The sequence below is a fragment of the Petaurus breviceps genome, unplaced genomic scaffold (genome assembly GCF_028583685.1).
Source record: "Petaurus breviceps papuanus isolate PSGF00001 unplaced genomic scaffold, PetGlider_PUasm1.0 156, whole genome shotgun sequence".
Classification (NCBI taxonomy): Eukaryota; Metazoa; Chordata; class Mammalia; order Diprotodontia; family Petauridae; genus Petaurus; species Petaurus breviceps.
Genome location: NW_027185720.1, coordinates 6528441 through 6546363, shown reverse-complemented (window position 1 = coordinate 6546363; position 17923 = coordinate 6528441). Strand labels below are relative to the sequence as shown.

General features: G+C 50.5%; 1 protein-coding gene across 2 annotated transcripts in view; it reads left to right on the top strand.

Annotated features, from left to right (window-relative positions):
- Window positions 1-17923, top strand: part of CYB5R3 (cytochrome b5 reductase 3) — a 33251-nt gene that overhangs the window by 12436 nt on the left and 2892 nt on the right. For both annotated transcript variants that reach the window (XM_069081960.1, XM_069081959.1), the window contains exons 2-7: window positions 2737-2868; window positions 9590-9662; window positions 10544-10650; window positions 12314-12443; window positions 13570-13653; window positions 14113-14198. In XM_069081960.1, coding sequence (XP_068938061.1) covers window positions 2737-2868; window positions 9590-9662; window positions 10544-10650; window positions 12314-12443; window positions 13570-13653; window positions 14113-14198 — 612 coding nt within the window. The remainder of the gene's footprint in view (window positions 1-2736; window positions 2869-9589; window positions 9663-10543; window positions 10651-12313; window positions 12444-13569; window positions 13654-14112; window positions 14199-17923) is intronic.

Genomic DNA, 17923 nt, shown 5'->3' with positions numbered 1-17923 from the left:
CTAAATGTGGGATTGTATTTCAAATGGATGTGAGCTTGTGGATAAGGGTGTATATACCTTCAGTGGTGCAGATAGCAGCCCACCCTTACTTTCTCATCTTTTGTGATTTGTGTCCAAGTCCTTTCATAAATCCTCTGTGGATGACCGACCCAACCCATGAGAGGCCTTCCTCTGGGTCTTCCTCTGTTAGCCCTCCTTCTCATTATGTAACTGCCTCCTTCCTTCTTTTCTGACCACAAATTTCCATAAATATATCCCTTATACTGCTTCTTGGATCTAGGTCATTATTGAGAATCTTTATAAATGGAATTAGACCAGTATGAAAATGAGCTTGCTTTCCATGACCAGGTATATCCTAGGAGGGGGAGACAGAGAGGAAAAGGAAGATTCTTTCTCGCTGGATTAACTTCTTTGCCTTAAACCAAGCACAAAGGATGGAATATAAATTTTTTTTTTTAAATTTGGGGTCGTCTTCCTGATTCGTCCAGCACTAGGAGTCTGGAAGACCTGAGTTCAAATACAGCCTCAGATACTTACTGTGATCTTGGGTAAGCCTCTTCTGTAAAATGGGGCTAATAACCCTTACTTCTCTGGGTTGTTGTGAGAATCAAAGGATGTAATGTTTGTAAAGCACCATTTAAATACTGTTATTAATGCTGGTACTATTACCATCTGAACTGTGACCCTCAGACCCCAGGGAGGGATGTAGCCTTGTTTTCCTGGCCTACAGGGGTTTGGTTTGTTTGTTTATTTTCCTTTTGGTGGCTGCTTCCTTAATTAAAACTTTGTTTTTCTTGTTCCTCCCCTGTCTCCAGCCTCAGGGCCTGGGCTCTCTAAGGGCCCCTCCCAGTCTTTCTCTTTTATTTCTTTTAGGCTGAGTACACTTGACTGTCCCCCAGGGCAGAATTGGACTGTGTGTGTGTGTGTGTGTGTGTGTGTGTGTGTGTGTGTGTATGGGGGTTTATGTAGGTGTGGGTGTATGTGTCTTTATGGGAGGGGGTGTTTAACCCTCTTTATCCAGTTACATAGAAGCAGGTTTTGGTTCAGTGTAATGAAGGACTCCCTCAGATTGTAAGCTCCTTGAGGGCAGGGGCCTTCCTTTGCCCCTTTTTGCATCCCAGTACTTGGCACAGTGCCTGACACATTGCTTATAGAGTGACTGCAACTCTGAAAAGCAGAACAGGCAGCCTCAGCATATAGCCTTCGCTGCTGGAGGTCTTAAGCAGAGGCTGGGGCTGGCCCTGGTCGGCCTTGTGGAGGAGGGAGGCCATCCCTGCTCATAACAGACGTAGTGGCCTCTGGGGCTCCTGTGACTCTGTGGTCTTAGTGGTTTAGTCTGGGGCGAGAGGATGGAGGAAAGGAGATAGATGGTATAGAAGGCAGCAAAAGCAGCCCAGTTCCTCTGTTGGGCCCTGGGGTGGCTTCCTGGGAAGGCTTTTTGACACAAGTGCCTGGGAATATGGAGACAGAATCCCAAAATAACCTCAGGCCTGCCCCAAGGGACTTTCTAGTGACTCTGGCCCTTGAGGACCCCCTGCCCCCCTTCTTTTTTGGGCCTTCCTTTCTATTCCAAGCAGAGATATTCTGTAATTCTCTTTTCAGGGAGTTTTCTTCTGGAAATCTCTCACCCTATAGAGTTTCTTTTTTTTAAGTGATAATTATTTTCAATGTACAAAAATTTGCCTTCTCTTCCACCAATTTAAAACAAAAACCTTTGTAACACATATTTCTGTTAAGCAAAACCGATTCTTGCATTTCCACCAGCTACTTCTAAGAAGCTGTTGTTCAGTCATGTCTGACTTTTTCTTCATAAAGATACTGGAGGGCTTTGCTATTTCCTTCTCCAGCTCCTTTGATGGATGAGGAAACTAATACAGACAGGGTGAAGTGACTTGCCCAGGGTCACACAGCTAGTAAGTGTCTGAGGCCAAATTTGAACTCAGGACCCCCTGCCTCTATCCACTGTCACCTACCTGCCCATTTAAAAAAAGAATATATATATTGCAGAATATATATAAAAGCAGTGAGCCCATGGCTATCTTCTGGCAGCCTAGAATGGAGATCTAACCCTTATCGGTCTAGTTCCTGAGTTTCCCTTTTCTTATTAATGGTCTCACAATAACACTAGGGAGTGTCCTCTAGGCTTCTCTCAATTTATGGATTAGGAAACTTAGGCTGAGATTGGTTCTGAGGGTCTAATGGGCATAGGGAGGCAGGATCTGAGAACTTCAGAAATTCCTCTAGATAATTATAATCATTTTTTACGTTTATATATTTTTATTTTTTATTATATATTTATATTTTTACATTTATATGTTTTACATTATAATAATTTTTTACATTTTTCACATATTTCCTTCAAAGTTTTGTTTATTAATCTCTTGTTTTGACATCACTGATACTTCCCCTCCTCGCTCCCCGCCCCCCCCAAGGATCCATCCCTTATAATAAACAATAAAATAGGGTGTGCGTGGAGGGGAGAGGGGAAGAATCTTTTACATTTATTTGAGGCTTTGGAAGGGTATGAGGTTGAGGGGCAGAATGAGTCTGCCCAGGGAGGGCACAGAGGATGTGGGCTGGACTCCCTAAAAAACATGGCCCATTAAAGCTGTCAGGGAAGGGTCTCATTGAGACCCAGTTTTCCTAGCAGCAAGAATATCAAGATGCCTCATTTTCTCTCCCCCTTCCTGTGTTCCAATGGGCCCTTGATGACTTTTTCCCCCCATTTCTTTGCAGTTGGGTGGCTTTGTGCTGTCCCCCGTTTGGTTCATCTATAGCCTTTTCATGAAACTTTTTGGGAAGTCGGCTCCCCCCATCACCCTCGAGAACCCTGATGTGAAATACCCTTTGAGGCTGATTGACAAAGAGGTGAGTGAGAGGGCCCCACCTGGGGTGGGGAAGCCAAGACCCCTAGCCTTGGGGATATTCCTTCCTGGGGGCCTCTAAGCAAAGTTAGAGGAATTGAGAAATTTAGAATTGAAATTAGAAATTGAGGAATTGGAAAGTTAGAGGGATTGAGTGCCCTTAGAATTTCCTGGCTGGACTGGGTGTGGGGCTGTGTCCCCTCTGCCTCTGGATCCCAGGTCCCAAGTCCCACCACCAGTAGCTAATGTCTCCTGAGCTCTGACTAGGTACAGACTCTGGGAATTCTCATCTATCCTATGCACTTCTGGAGGGTTGAACAGCAATCGCTCTCCCTGATCAACAATCTGTGTTTTGGGCCTTTGAAGAAAAATCAGAAAAGCTGTTCAATGCAGAAAGTAATAAGATTCTTCTGTGTACTTAATTTTTTTGACTTTTGTTTTACATCTTCCTTTTTTGAAAGTTTAAAAAAAAAATAATAAAAATCTATTTTCCTTCCCTACAAATTTTTCTTTGTCCCTTCCCCTCCATGTGCACTGAGAAAAAAAGAAAAGCAACGAGCCTTGCAATAAACATGCGTCGTGGATAGGAGATGGGCAGCAGGCCTCATCAGGAGTCCTCCAAAGAGTTGATCAATAATCCTTAAGGCTTTCAAACTTTCTAATTTTTACTGTATTTTACTGCCTAATTGTCCTCTAGGTTCTGCTTATCCTGCATCAGTTCAGACAAGTCTTCCCAGGTTTCTCTGAAACCATCTCCTTCCTCATTCTTACAGCACAATAGTGTGATGTCACCACCCCGTACAACTTGGTCAGCCCTTTCCCAACTGATGGGCATCCCCTCAGTTTCTAATTCTTTACCACCACAAAAAGAGCTGCTATTAATATTTTTGTACGTGGGGCCTTTATCTTCTTTCTTTGATTTCTTTGGGGCATAGACTTAGCATTGCTGGGTCAAGTTCAGTAACTTGGGGTTCCCAGGAGGGATTCCAGAGAAAGGGCAGGGCAGAAAGGAGGGGGTCCTAGCTAGGAGGAAGGGATGTGGTTAAGGGACAGACTGCATGTTGAACTGAGGAAGGCTAGGTCTGAGAAACAAGAGACTTTCCAGACTTGAGCCCTGGTACATGTCTGGTCCAGGCTGAGACCTGAGAAGGTCCATCCTAAGAGCAATGGCTAAAACAGCAAAGAATGTTAAGCCTAGAGGAGAGAATCTATAGAAAGAAGGGAGTGAGAGGGAGAAACCAGACGTGCTGAGTTGGAAGGGGCCTCAGAGGTCTTCATTTTACAGAAAAGGAGACTAGCCTAGCTAGAGAGGGGAAGAAACCAGGACACGCAGGTTATAGGTGGTAAGTACAGGATCCAGGGTCTGAGAGACAGCCTTGTAAGGCATGAGTTAGACTTCAATTATGGGGTTCCAGAAGGAGAAATTTGTATTTTCAGTGGGTGAAAATACAAATAGAAAAATGTCAGGTCAATATAAGGAATAATTTCTAGTTTGGGGTAGTTCTAATTGGGAAAGAGTTGCCCCAGGGGGAATGAGCCTCCCTACCCCCATCAGGGTAGGCATTTAAGAAAAGGTTAGATGACCATCTAGCAAGGAGAGGCTTAACAGGCATTCCTTCCTGTAGGAGGTGGAAGGCTGATGACTGGTTAAGCTCCTTTTTGATTCCAACTCAGCCCAGACCTCCTCTTTCTACCAATAGGGATAAAACTTCCTGTGAAATAAGGATTGCCTCATCCTTTATACCTGCGTCCTCAGGGCCTGGCACAAAGTACACATTTAATGCATTCTTTTGGACTGATTGATTGATAGAGGTAGAATTACTTGCCCAAGGTCATACTGTTGGTTAGTAGCAGGACTGGGACCAGAGCCCTGGTCCCTGGCTGAATTCAGAGCTCTCTCTTTGAAATGGAAAGAAACAAAGAAATGCTTAGTGTGGGGTTGGGCTAAGCCAACCAGCCTCTCCCGGCATGTGTGTATGAGCTGGCAATAATGCCAGCAGTATTCAGAATAACAGCTAGTATTTACAGACTGCTCTCCTTGATCCTCTGACAGGCATGATCATTATAGCTCTGATAGAGCTTTAAGGTTTGCAAAGTACATTCTTTCCATGTTATTTCCTCCTAACCCTGGGGAGTAGATGTTATTATTACCCTCAATTTTCAGGTGAGGAAACAGAGTCAGGGGGTGGCCAAGTGACTCGCCCAGGATCACAAAGCTTACATTTCTGAGGCCAAATTTGAATTCTGGGCTTCCTGACTCCAAGGCCAATGCTCTATCCACTGGACCACCCTGTCCAGGCCTTGTTCCATCAAGGCTTGCAAAGAACTCCAGTCTGGAGAACTGGATGGATTTTTTCTGGATCAGACTTGAATGTTCCACCAACCCATTCACCTATTAAATATTCTCTTCCTCCCCTCCCCCCTTCTTAACCACCCAACAAATTCTCCCTTTGTCCCAACTGGATGATTTCAGAGCTGGGCAGGCTCCCAGGACCTGGGCAGGTAGAGTTTCCCGAGGTGACCCTTTCTCATCAGCGTTATTTACTGTACCAAAGCCTGGCACGCCCACCTTCTTTTTGGTCCTCACACAGCCCTGCTAAGCAGGGCATAGGGGGTGGTGACTCTCAGGCAGGAGGGGCCTCACTCTGTGTCTGAACAGGAATCCACCCCACCACGCCCTGGGCCGAGAGCCAAGGAGACTGCTGGAGCCCCTTTGGGGCAGGGACTCTCTGGGACAGTTGTCTTTCCAGGCCTGTTTTTCCTGATGCCAGATGCAACCCCAGTTAGAGCTTGGGGCCCAGCAGATTCCTCTTCATGGGAGAGCCGAGCCCTTCAGAGACTCCAGTCTGGCTCTCCTGCCCCCCTGGGTCTTCTTCGGGCTAAGCCTACTCAGCTTCCTTCAGCTTGGCTTATAGAGTGGGAGCGCTGCCCCATCTTGTCCTGAGGGACAGTAACATTTACCCTGATGAGGCATGATCCGTCCCATTTCACAGATGAAGAGACTGAGGCAGAGGTGGAGTGTTTTATAGGCATGGGGATATTAGTGGCCGCTGGGGGTGCCACGGTGCACAGAGGACGGGCCTGGAGTCTCAAGATCCCAGTTCAAATCCAGCCTCAGACACTGAGGCTGTAGGACCTTGGGCAAGTCACCTCACTTCTGCCTGCCCCAGTTCCTTCCCCTGTAAGTTGAGGATGACAGTAGCCCCTCCCTCGAGGGCTGCTGTGAGGATCCCCTGAGGTTCTGATCTCCTGGTAGAGCGAGCGGCACAGGGACTTCACACGCACTCCTCTCCTTGGGATTCCTTCTGCCCTCCCCTCTGTAGGTGTGTAGTCCTTCTGCCAGCACAGATTGCAGCCTCGCCTGGCCTGCTCGGCCTCTGGGCTTCTTGTCCTTGTTCTCCCAGGAGTTCCCCAAAGAAGAGTTAGAGCAGAGCTCTGAGGCCTTGTCCTGGTTCTACAAAATTGGGGGGCGTGACTCTTCCAAAATTGGCCTGACACCTCCTTTTCTCAGGCCCTCCCAACTCTGATACCCCCTATTCTAAGGCCCCTCCCAGCTCTGACACCCCCTGTTCTCAGGCTCCTCCCATCTCTTACACCCCCTGTTCTCAGGCCCCTCCCAGCCCTGACACCCCCTGTTCTAAGCCCCCTTCCAGCTCTGACATGCCCTGCTCTCAGGCCTTCCCACCCTGACATTTTGTGATTCATTCCTTCTCTGTTCCAAGGTGGGTAGAGCACAGAGTATCTCCTTTGGCCTGTTTCCCTCCTTCCCAGGGATAGTAGGCCACCTCCCCACCATGCCTGTGGTTTGATAATCCAGGCTCCAGTCCCACCCTCAGCACCCCCAGTTTGGCCGCTCCCAAACATCCTGAGTCATATGATGCTTATGCCAAGTAGGAAGATGTCGGAGTAAGAAGCTTGTTGGTATTGGAAGAGTCAAGAAGGTCATCTGGCCATGGGAGCCTAGATCTCGAGCCAGCCCCTCTATCCCAACCCCCTGCATTTTCAATTGAAAAAGACAAAACGTGAGGTTTTAAGTGACTTTGCCCAGGGTCCCCCAGGTAATGGCATGATCAGATTCCTGACCTAGATCTGCAAGGGCTCCAGGGACCCCCTAGGCTGTTCTACAGATGAGGAAACTGAGGCCCAGCCCACTGGCGGTAATGGTGGAGCTCATTAGGAGGAGGCACAAGAATTCCTGGGATTCTGGGCTACTGCATTTGGATTTTTGTTAATTAGGTCAATAGGGAGCTATGGATTGTTTCTGAGGAAGGGCATGGGGATTGAATTAGGGCCTTTCCCTGCTACCTGCCCTGCCACACCCCGAGGCCCCCCAACACGCCTTTGTTGGGAGAATGGGATCCCATTGGCCTCCACAGCCCTGGTGGGAGGACACAGTTCATTTACGGAGATAACTCAGAGGGCCTCTAGTCTACCTTTGCCTGAACAAGAAATCCCCTCTCTGCCTTTCCTGGCAAGAAGCCTCTGCTGAAAGACCCTTTAGCAATGGGGAGCTCACTACCTCTCGATTCTTTTTTTTTTTTTTAATAATGCTTTATTCCCTCCCCTCCTAGTTACGCATAAAGACAATTTTTAACATTCATTTTATTTTGAGTTCCAAATTTCTTCTCTCCCTCCCTCCCTCCCCGCTAAGACAATAAGTGATTTTGTGGGTTATGCATGAAGAGCCCTGGTTCTTAGAAGGTTTTTCTTACATTGAGTCTCCCTGGATTCTGTCCCAAAAAGTGGTCTGTAAGGTAAGGACAGTGAAGGCTTTAGACCCCCACAGGGGCCTTCTCCTTCCCAGGCTTCCCTCCCTTCCTTCATCTGGTCCTAAGTGAGGTTTCCAGTCCCCATCTGTCAGCCTCTTATGGGTGCTGGGCTCTGGTTTGGGACCTTTCTGAATATGGCTCTGGGCCTTCCTCCCACTACGATCCCCACTGGACCTGGGGGGCTGCAGGGTCAGAGGTTACAGGAGGAGCGACTAGTCACAGGCCAGAAAGATGGGGTTTTCTGCCCGCCCTGGCTTGAGCCCAGCAGGTCATGCTGAGGAATAAGGGCTGCTCAGCTGTGGAAGGATGGGCAAGGCTGGTACTGTGGGCTGCCAGCTTAGGGGCACAGCACAGATACCCCGACAGCACCCTGCGGGCTGAGGCTGCCCTTCAGAGGTGAGAAGGCCCTGGGTGCCGTCCCATCTGCCTCACAGGGGGCAGTGGGGGCAGTTCTGGACACTGCCTGGCAGTCAGGGCACCGATGAGCTCAGCAGAGCAGGGGGGTGCCTCAGAACCTTCACCCTGTTGAAGAGCCCTTAGGGGTGGGAGCTAGGTGGGCTATCTTCAGGCTGTTCAGTCATGACCCCATTGTGGGTTTTCTTGGCAGAGATACTACAGTGGTCTGTCATTTCCTTCTTCAGCTCATTTTACAGTCAAGGAAACTGAGACAGACAGGGTTAAGTGACTTACTCAGGGTCACACAGCTAGCAGGTGTCTGAAGCTGGATTTGAACTCAGGTCTTCCTGACTTTTGGAGAAGGAGATGATGAACCGCTCCAGTATCTTTGCCAAGAAAATGGGGTCCCCAAATGGGATCACGGAGAATCAGAAATGACAGAAACAACTCAACAACCACTACCTGACTCCAGGGCTCCCTCACTGCCCTGTCTTCGAGGCTGTCTCTGGTTGTGGGATTGCTGGGAGGGCAAAGCCAGCGGGGAACGGGGCAGAAGTTGTGGGATTCAATTCCAGCTCCCTCAGAGGAAAAACAAACTTCCTAACAGTGACCATGTCCAGAAACAGAGGAGGCTGCCATTGGGAGGGGAGGCTCCCACGGCCCCCTGACCAGAGGATTTTCAGGCAGAGGCTGGGTAGCTGACTGCAGGCTCCTGGCACCAGGGATTCCTGGTCTACCTCACTCAGCTTACACCTTCTCAGCTTCCTGAGGTTTCTGACCTGCTGGGGAAGGGAGGCAGAGATCAGGGTACAGGTACAGGTACGTGGGAATGATGCTGGGAGGGCAAGGCCAGATCAGAAGGTGAACCTATGGCTGGAAACATCAGAAGAGGAGCTTGAGACTTGGGGAGGGGACTGGTCCAAGGCTATACAGCTACTAGGTGTCTAAGGACAAGGAGGGCCTCGAGGCCTAGTCCAAACCCTCTGTCCCACACCAAGGGCTTCCTGGAAGAGTTATTCCCATGGACAGATGGGGATCCCATCTGGTTGAAGAAGGGAGCAGAAGTCCTGGCAGCCGGGCAGCCCCAAGTCCCTCTTCATGGCTAAGGACCCTGGGACTTTCCCAGACTTTCGAGGAGGCTACACATTGTCTAGAAGAAAGAGTTCTGAACTTGGAGGCAGATCTGGGTGCGAATGCTGCCCTGATACGCATTTGCTGTGTAAACTTTAACCCTCTCAGCTTGGGTTTCTTCTTGCATATAATTTCCCTAATGCTACTATTCCAAAGAGTTGTTGTGAAGAAAGTGCCTTGAGATGCTTCAGAAGTGAGGGGTGGGATGGGACCAGTGAGGTTCCAGGTGAGGACACTCCCCCACGGCCGCCAGTGGGCACCTTCTCTGGGTTGCCTGGGGCATGGAGAGTTTCAGCGACTTGTCCCGAGGTCCCATAACCAGTCTGTGTCTGAGGTGGGTCTCACCCAGGTCTCCCTGGCTTTAAGGCCCGTCAGTCCTGGAACCTTTGTACCTCAGTGGTCCGACTGTTGGGTTTTTCCCCCTCCCAGAGCATCAGCCATGATACACGGAGGTTCCGGTTTGCCCTCCCGTCTCCGCAGCACGTGCTGGGCCTTCCCATAGGTAAGTCCTACTCCTGGCCTTGGGGCTCCCAGGGGAAGTGGGGCAGGAAGGCCTGTGGGCCTAGGGATGCTTAGGCGCAGGGGGTGAGGATGGGGGAGGGTCTTCTGGGAGCTGGGAGAGCAGGGCTTGAAATTTAGCGGCTTCCCGCCTCGCTCTCTGTTTTTTGCCTCCTGCATTTTCTTTGAGGCCAGTTTGGTCCCAGATCAGAATCTCTTGAATATCCGGCGTCTTAACCACAGTTGGTCAATAGGGCCGCGAACTCTCCTGCTCAAAAACATTCCTTTAATTTGAGCTTAATTTCTGTGGAGATCTTTTAGTTTTGCATTCTCTCTCCTCCCCTGTGTGTGTGGTGTATGCATTTTTGTCTACATGCATCAACATATATGTAGCTCCCACATACACATATGGGAATGGAGGGATGGATGAATGTCTCTCCCCTGCCCCTTTGTAAGAAAAAGTAAGAAAGAAAGGGGAAATAAAGGCAGTCCAACCAAAGTAACTGACCCATCCCTGGAGCAGGAGAGGGTGGCAGGCTTCCTCACCCATCCTGGCCAAAGAAAGGGAGAGAATCTCTCCTCTGCATCTGGGAACTCGTTTTTAAAAATGCAATTTATTTTTAGGCTAAATATAAACACCAAATCAAACAGGCATTTTCATGTATTCAATAAAAGGGAGAAAAGTAGGTGGTGGCCTCTCTGTGTGAGCTCCTGATGACTCAGTCTGAAGGCCCGGGATGAATGTCTGGCCTGAGGACTCCCATTTTGTACTCCAGAATTCAAGAGTGCTGGTTAGTGGGTGTCAGCCACTGGGCCACAACTGCTGGGGGTGGGGGTGAGCTCCTCCACCTGAAGCCTCCCCCTCCTGCCCCATCCTCTTTCCAGGTCAGCACATTTACCTCTCAGCCCGGATCGATGGGAACCTGGTCATCCGGCCCTATACCCCAGTGTCCAGTGATGATGACAAAGGTTATGTGGACCTGGTGATCAAGGTGAGCCCGCCTCTCCCAGGGTGCCAGCGGCCCTAGGCGGGGGGCGCTGCTGTATGCTGGCATTCGAGAAGCCCAAGCATCTCCTCTGTGGCCTCCAGGAGCTGTCCTTTGTTACTTTTTTTCCATCATGAGACTGGAGCTCCCTGTTTAATTTCTAGCTAATGAGATCCAGCCATCACCTTGTAAACAGCAGACCACATCCTTAGGAATCTGCTGGATTTCCATCTCCCTCACCCACTCTCCACACGCCTCCCTTGGCCAGTCCAGGTTACTGTGGCCCATCAAAGCCTTTGGGAGGCTTCATGCTGGCCAAGAGGTGCTGAGAGATATTACACATCTGGATCTGTGGGGTTTGAGAGAGAGAATTGAGAATGAAATGGAAGAAGGCTGTGAGCCTGGAGGACTTGGGGGCTGGTGGTGCCCTTGGGGGGAACGGGAAGATAATGAACTCAGTTTTGGACACGTTGAGTTTGAGGTGTCCAACAGCATTTGGGAGAGAGGTGAGAGCAGCAAGACAGAGATGGTAATTAAATCCATAGGAGCTGATGAGGTCCATGTTTTCCTGGGGGTCCACTGTGTGGAGGCGGAGAGGGCATGGTGAAGCTGGACCTTCTCACCATGTAGGGTGGAGGCATCTGGCAGTGGTGTGAGCACATTTGGGGGTTGGAGTGATAGGGGCTGGAGAGGGTGTCGGGTGGCCCAAGCAAGGACCCTTTACTCCTTCTTGGGCAGGTAGGCAACCAGAATACCCTTCTCCAACCCGGCCAAAGACCTTTCCTAGAACTGTATGACCCAGGGCTGGAAGGGACACTCAAGACCATCCAGGCCAGCTCTCTTATTATGGTCTATTACCAGGGAAAATGCACCTTAGGTGAAGTGATTGCCCATCCCAGCTTCTCAAACTCTAAATTCCCGGCTTTCTTTCTTCTCTCTCTTCCTTATTCCCTAACCAGCTTGCCAAAGGGTCTGAAATTTGAAATTTCAACTTGAGGTATGCACTTCTTAGGGGAGGGGACTTAGAATTTTAGATACAAGCATCCTTGGGGAGCTTTAATATTGCTGTGATCTGGATTAAGTGACCCTCTTCTCTGGACCTTAATCATGGGAAGCTGTGAAATACAATGGGAAGAACATTGACCCTGTAGCCAGAAGACCTGTGTTCAACTCTTAGCTCCAATGCTTATTGCCTATGTGACCTTAGGAAGTCACTTTCCCCTCTCTGTGCATCAGTTTACCCATCTGTTAAATGTTGGACCTAAATGGGCTCTGAGGTCCCTTCCAGCTCTATGCCTAGGATCTCATGATTCCTTATCCATAGAATGAAAGGGTTGATTTTATTGCTAAGGTCCCTCCTACCTCTGACATTCAGTGAGCTGGAATCTAATAAATTATTATAAATCATTTCTATGTTACTATTATTTATGTGGTCAGGTTGCTTTCCAATAGGACTGCTCCTTGAGGACTCAGGCTGGCAGGTGGTGGGGAGGGAAGATGAGTGTCAGGGATGATGCTTGAAAAGGATGGGCCCTGCTGGGAGGCCCAGGGCAGCCAAGAGATAGCTAGAAGCCCCTGGTTTGGGAGGCACCCCAGAAGGAGGGGCTGGCCCAGACCTCAGGGGGTTGCTGGTCTTGGGGTTTGACTTAAATGGGGGGGTGTTTTCTAGATTTACTTCAAAGACACAAACCCCAAGTTTCCTGCTGGCGGGAAGATGTCCCAGTACCTGGAAAGCCTGAAGATCAATGACACCATTGACTTCAGAGGCCCCAGTGGCCTGCTGGTCTACCATGGTAAAGGTGAATTGGTTTCAGTTTTTACTATCTTGTGTTTTTACATCACCTTGACTTCCAAAGAGATCCTTCCCCTTTTACCTACACAGTGAGTAACAAAGAATGTAACAGAGAATGAAAAAAGAAAGAAAACAAGGCAGTTGATTAAAACTAACCAACATATGGATCGAGTCTGACACAACATACAATGTTCCACATCCACAATCCTTCACTTCTACAAAGAAAAGAGGAAAATGCATTTTCTTCTCTTTTAAGTATTTTTATTTTTAAATGACAGCCTACCTATTCTCCTGCCCATTCTTTCTTGCAAGTAAGAAAACAAGGAAAACAAAATTCCTTATTATAAATATGTATAGTCCAGCTAAAACAAATTTCCCCATTGGCCATATTAAAAAAAAAAACAAACCCATGCTTCCATCTGCACTCTAGGTTCATCACCTCTCTATCTGGGGGTGGGTGGCACCTTTCAACGTCAGTTCTGGAATCGTGGTTGGTCATTGTGTTTATGAGAGTTATTAAGTCTTTCAAAGTCTTTGTTGATCTTTGAAGTATTGTTGTTATTATATAAATTGTTTTCTCTTGGTTCAGCTTGCTTCACTTTGCATCAGTTTATATAAGTCTTCCTAGGTTTTTCTGGGAACCTCCTGCTCATTATTTCTTATAGCACAATAGTATTCCATGACATCTATAGACCATAAATTGCTCAATATTCCCCAATTGATAGGCACCCCCTTAGTCTCCAATTCTTTCCCACTGCAAACAGAGTTGCTATAAATATTTTTGTATATAGGGGTGAACTTTTCCTCTTGTTTTGATCTCTTTAGGGTATAGACCTAATAGTGATATCCTTCCTGTATCAAATATAGTTCATTATTTGGGGCTATAGCTCCAAACTGCTTTCCAGAGTGGCTGGACCAACTTGAATTTAAATCCTCTCCAGACTCCTGTCTGGGGGAATGAGCTGGGGTCAGTCCCTTCCTCTCTCTGGAGGCTGAAGGTGGAGATTGGAGTAATGATGGTGGATGTCCTGGCCCTAGCTCTGCTTTTCGCATGTCTGCCCCTCTGAGTAGGAGGCACATTTTCTAAGCTTTCTTGGTCCCATTTTGTCTCATATAATGGGTCTGTCTTCCAGGGAAATTTGCCATCCGTCCTGACAAGAAGTCGGAGCCTGCCCTGAAGATAGTGAAGTCAGTGGGCATGATTGCAGGGGGGACAGGTAGGTGAGGAGGGGTCTCCACTCCCTGCCCCTCCTCCTTCAGCTTGGAACCTGGGCTTTCTGGGGACCTGGTGGGACAAGGTCCTGCCCGGCTGCCTTATTGGGTGGCTCAGAGTCTGGCAGTTTAGATAAACGATCCCTTTGATAAAAATGTCCAACAATCAAGGTCGTAGAAAACCAGCCCAAGAAAGTAAGAGCAAGTGAAGGCTGTTAGCACAGATTCTAAAAGCGCTTGGAGAGGACGTCCCTGGCTCTCAGGGGCCCTGACCTGGGTCCTAGGCAGGGCCCAGTGAACTCCAGCCATCTGGGGTCTGCTTCACACGCACTCGTGGCCGCACACAATGGTTTGGGGGGATATTTACACCTGTCCTCCACCTACCTACCCCCGCCCAAAGTGGGAGGCGGGGTGAGGATGGGGAGGATATGTGCACGCGCACACACACCCTGGTTTTCTTCCAGGCATCACCCCAATGCTACAGCTAATCCGCGCCATCATGAAGGACCCTGACGACCACACCATCTGCCACCTGCTGTTTGCCAATCAGGTCAGTCCTGATCCCCGGGTCTCCTGATGTGCCCGAGCCTTGGGGCACAGGTGTGTCCAGACTGGGAGCTGGCTGCCCCTCCTGGGTCTTGGCCTTGCCTCTAGCCCCAGCTCGGGCGCCGTCCTAGGGGAAGCCTCCTGTGGATTCTCTCCTGCCCCTAAAGCTGCCTTGGACCTTCTCATTTGCACGGCGTGGTCTCCTGCCCCCCCAGTAGAATGGAAGCCTCTTGAGGGCAGCCTGGCCCAGGCCCCAGCGCCCAGCCCAAGGCCTGACGCCGAATGAATGCTTATGAGACAGAGGAGTTGGGGGTGGTGCTGACCTCTCTGAAGCTCCCAGGACATCTAGAGGACTGGAAAGGTCACCAAGTTCCCTCTGCCTTTCCCACAACAAGGCTTAGGCCAAAGACAAGGCCCTGCCCTGCTGACCCCCCCTCTCTTTCCCCTCCCATTGAGGTTCTTTATCTGCATTTTACAGATGGGTAAACTGAGGCTCATAGGGGGTAAGGGACTTCTTGCCTGAAGGTCCCTCCCAGTTCTAGGCACTGTGGCACCCCCAGCGGCCCTTCTGTGTGCTTGGTGACTTCTGAGCCCTGTCTGGCTCCTGCTCCGGGACCCCACGATCTCCATTTCGGGGCATTCCCCTTCCTCTTCTTCCTCCGTTGCTCCCTTTCTCCCCCTGTGCCTCCAGTCGGGGCCTCCCCGGGGATGTCTGCTCTAGTTACAAATGGTGGATGTTGGATATTTGCTTTTGCTCTTCTCTCCAGTGTTCTCCCATCTGTGGGATAATGCCAGGGGCTTCCCAGGTTCCCGTGGGAGCCCCTTCTCTCAGGGCCTCAAGCCTCCAGGCCTCGACCTTTGGCCTGGGCATGATCATGTATGGCCTGGGGGACCCGCTTCATTCCATGACCATTGGCCCCCAGCACCTCAGAGGGGCAAGGCAAGCCTTGGAGGGCACCCAGCCTAGTCTGCTGCCTCAGGAAGGCTCTATGCTAGGGCTTTGGTCAGGGGCCAGGGCATGTGAGTACCTGCCCTATGAAGGGGCTCACACATTGGGCAGGGAGGTGGACGGCAGAGGCCATCTAGACCCAGGAGGGGCAGTGAGGTGTCAGAGATGCTGCTGGAAGTAGAGTCTGGAGGTCTGGCTTCCAGTCTCCCCTTTGACACTAGCTGGTTGTGGGACCATGGAACTGCTCTGGGCCTCAGTGTCCCTCTCTGTAAAGTGGGAGGTCTGAGGCCCCCGGGGTCTGAAGGTGTGAGCCCATGACCATTGGAGCTAAAAGGACCTTGGGTTCAAGTCCCACATCCCATCTCTGTGACCCTCTGTGCCAGGGCCAAGTTAAGCTTCAGTCCCCCCACCTGCCCTCCCCACAAGCCAGGGTCTCCAAGGTCGCTGCTGGTCCTGGCCCCCAGGGTAGTGGCTCCCTCCAGGAAAGACTTCTGTTCAGTTTTTGTTCAGTCTCCTTGTAGGTGACCCTGCCCAGGCGTCTGAAGAGAAACCAGTGCTGTGCTGGAACCACATTCCAGACTGTGGCAGCTGGACCCCCAGAGGCTGCCCCGGGGACCCCAACACTGAGCCCCATTCGGATCTAGGGCCCATTCTTCCGTCCTCTAATGTGACAAAGGAGGACCTGTCTCTCTCCTTTCTCGATTCCTTCCTCCCTTACTTCCCCCTTTCTTTCCTCCCTTTCCTTCTGTTATTGAATGGAACGTGAGGAAGTCACACAGCCATCCAGCCTCACCTGGGCCCTCGTTGCAGTATCCTTTTCCTCTTGCCTAGGTGATTCCAGATCTTTTCTTCCTCCCTCAGCCCCCCCGCACTCCTCCCTCCACCTCTCCTGTCTCCTTCCTCCCTTTCTGCCTCCCCATCCCTCCTTTTGTCCTCTTCTCAGCCCCCTTCAGTCTGGGTCCTGACGTCATTACTCCAACTCTTCAGAGCTCCCACTGTTTGTGGGAGCTGTCCGATGGTGGGATGCACTCACTGCCTTTGGGAGGTAGTGAGCTCCCTGTCACGGAGGTCTTCAGGCAAAGACTGTTTGACTGCTTGTTGGGTGTGTTATCAAGGAGATTTTTGTTCATGTTTACATTGGAATGGATGCTTCATCCCCTGGGACTCTGGGATTCAAACCCATGGATGATATCTGTCCTCGGCCCCTTGCAGCCTGAAGCCCCAGGACAGTCCCCAACAAAGTCTTCTTTCAGTCCAAGGATAAAGCCCTCTCTCAGCTGCTCCATGAAGATAAAATGACAGGAGCCTTGTCATTTTAGAATGCAGGGAACATGAGAGCTCCCTTGGGCTGCCTGAGGCCTGGGACATACCATGGGCTCCAGACTGGACACTGGGGACCCAGCTTCTTTCCCTGCTGCTGGGTGCCCTGGGCAGGTGCCTGCTGCCTTTCCCATCCGTAAAACAAAGGCCCTGGACAATGCTGACTTTGAGTTAAAACCCTGCCTTTGACGTATGTGATCTGTGACCTTGGGCAAATCTTGGTGCCTTTTTCCTCCTCTGTAAAATGGGGAGCAGTTCATGAGCTCTAGGGTCCCTTCGGCCCCCTTCCTGAAGGCTCACAGGTGGGCACAGGGTTGTCAGAGGCCTGGCCTGAGGACAGGAAGAGGAGAATATGGGGAGAGGTTGAGAGGGAGGAGACGGCAGGCCCTAGCTCTTCTTCCTGTGTCTACTGCAGCCCTACCTGGACTCAGAAACAGGGTTCCCAGAGAGGCTGTGGGCTGGTCTTTGCTTCTCCACTGGCTTCACTGTGGTCACTTGGCCCAGGAGCACTAGAAATCATCACCATCACTGGTAGGGGCTCAAGCTTCCTGACCCAGAAACACAGCCTGGTGGTCTAGCACAATGAGCACTGTGGGGCTGGGGGTGCTGTCGGAGGCTCCAGCTCCCTGATGCCTCCAGGGGGCCGGCCATTACTGCAGGCCATGGGCTGAGGGCAGAGATGGCCAGAACCCAGGGCTCCCAGATACATGGAACCTCAGCGGTCATCCAGTCCAACCCTTCATTTTACAGCCAGAAAAGTTGAGTGCCTTTGCCCAGGGTGACATCGCTATGCGGTGTCTGAGGCTGGGTCATGCTGCCTTGGGGAGGCTCTGTCTGACAAAGCAGGCAGAACCTGCTCTGTGCAGGTTGGGCTCCCTGAGAGGTCACACAGCCAGATTGTGTCAGAGCCAGAGGCTAGACTTGAACTCAGGCCAGCGTTCCCTCCAGTTCTTCTGTTAAGGCCCTTTTGAGGCCTTATCTTGGCTAAAGCCTTCAGAATGTCAGGGTCCCCTAGGGGCTGGGGGACAGGAGGAGGTGCTCACCGGGGAGGGTCTTTGGAATGCTTGCTTCACCTCTGGGGGTCCTTTAGGGGTGACCTGCCCAGAGGCAGGGGAATGGCTTATATGACCCTAAGGATCTCTGTAGCTGTTACTCAAGCTGTATGGAGGAGTAAGAGCTGCCAGGTTCTAATCCCAGCAAGGTTCTCCCTGCGTGATAAGAAGAGAGGTCATGGGAACCCCCATTTCTGTACATCTTTAGGGTCTACAAAGTGCCTTCCTCACGATAGGCCTGTGAGACGGGAGGTGACCACAATGCCTGTGGGCTCTGGAGCAGTGTGTGTGTGTGTGTGTGTGTGTGTGTGTGAGAGAGAGAGACAGACAGAGAGAAGAGAGAAAAGAAGTGAGGAGAGAAAAGAGAGAGAGAGAGAGAGAGAGAGAGAGAGAGAGAGAGAGAGAGAG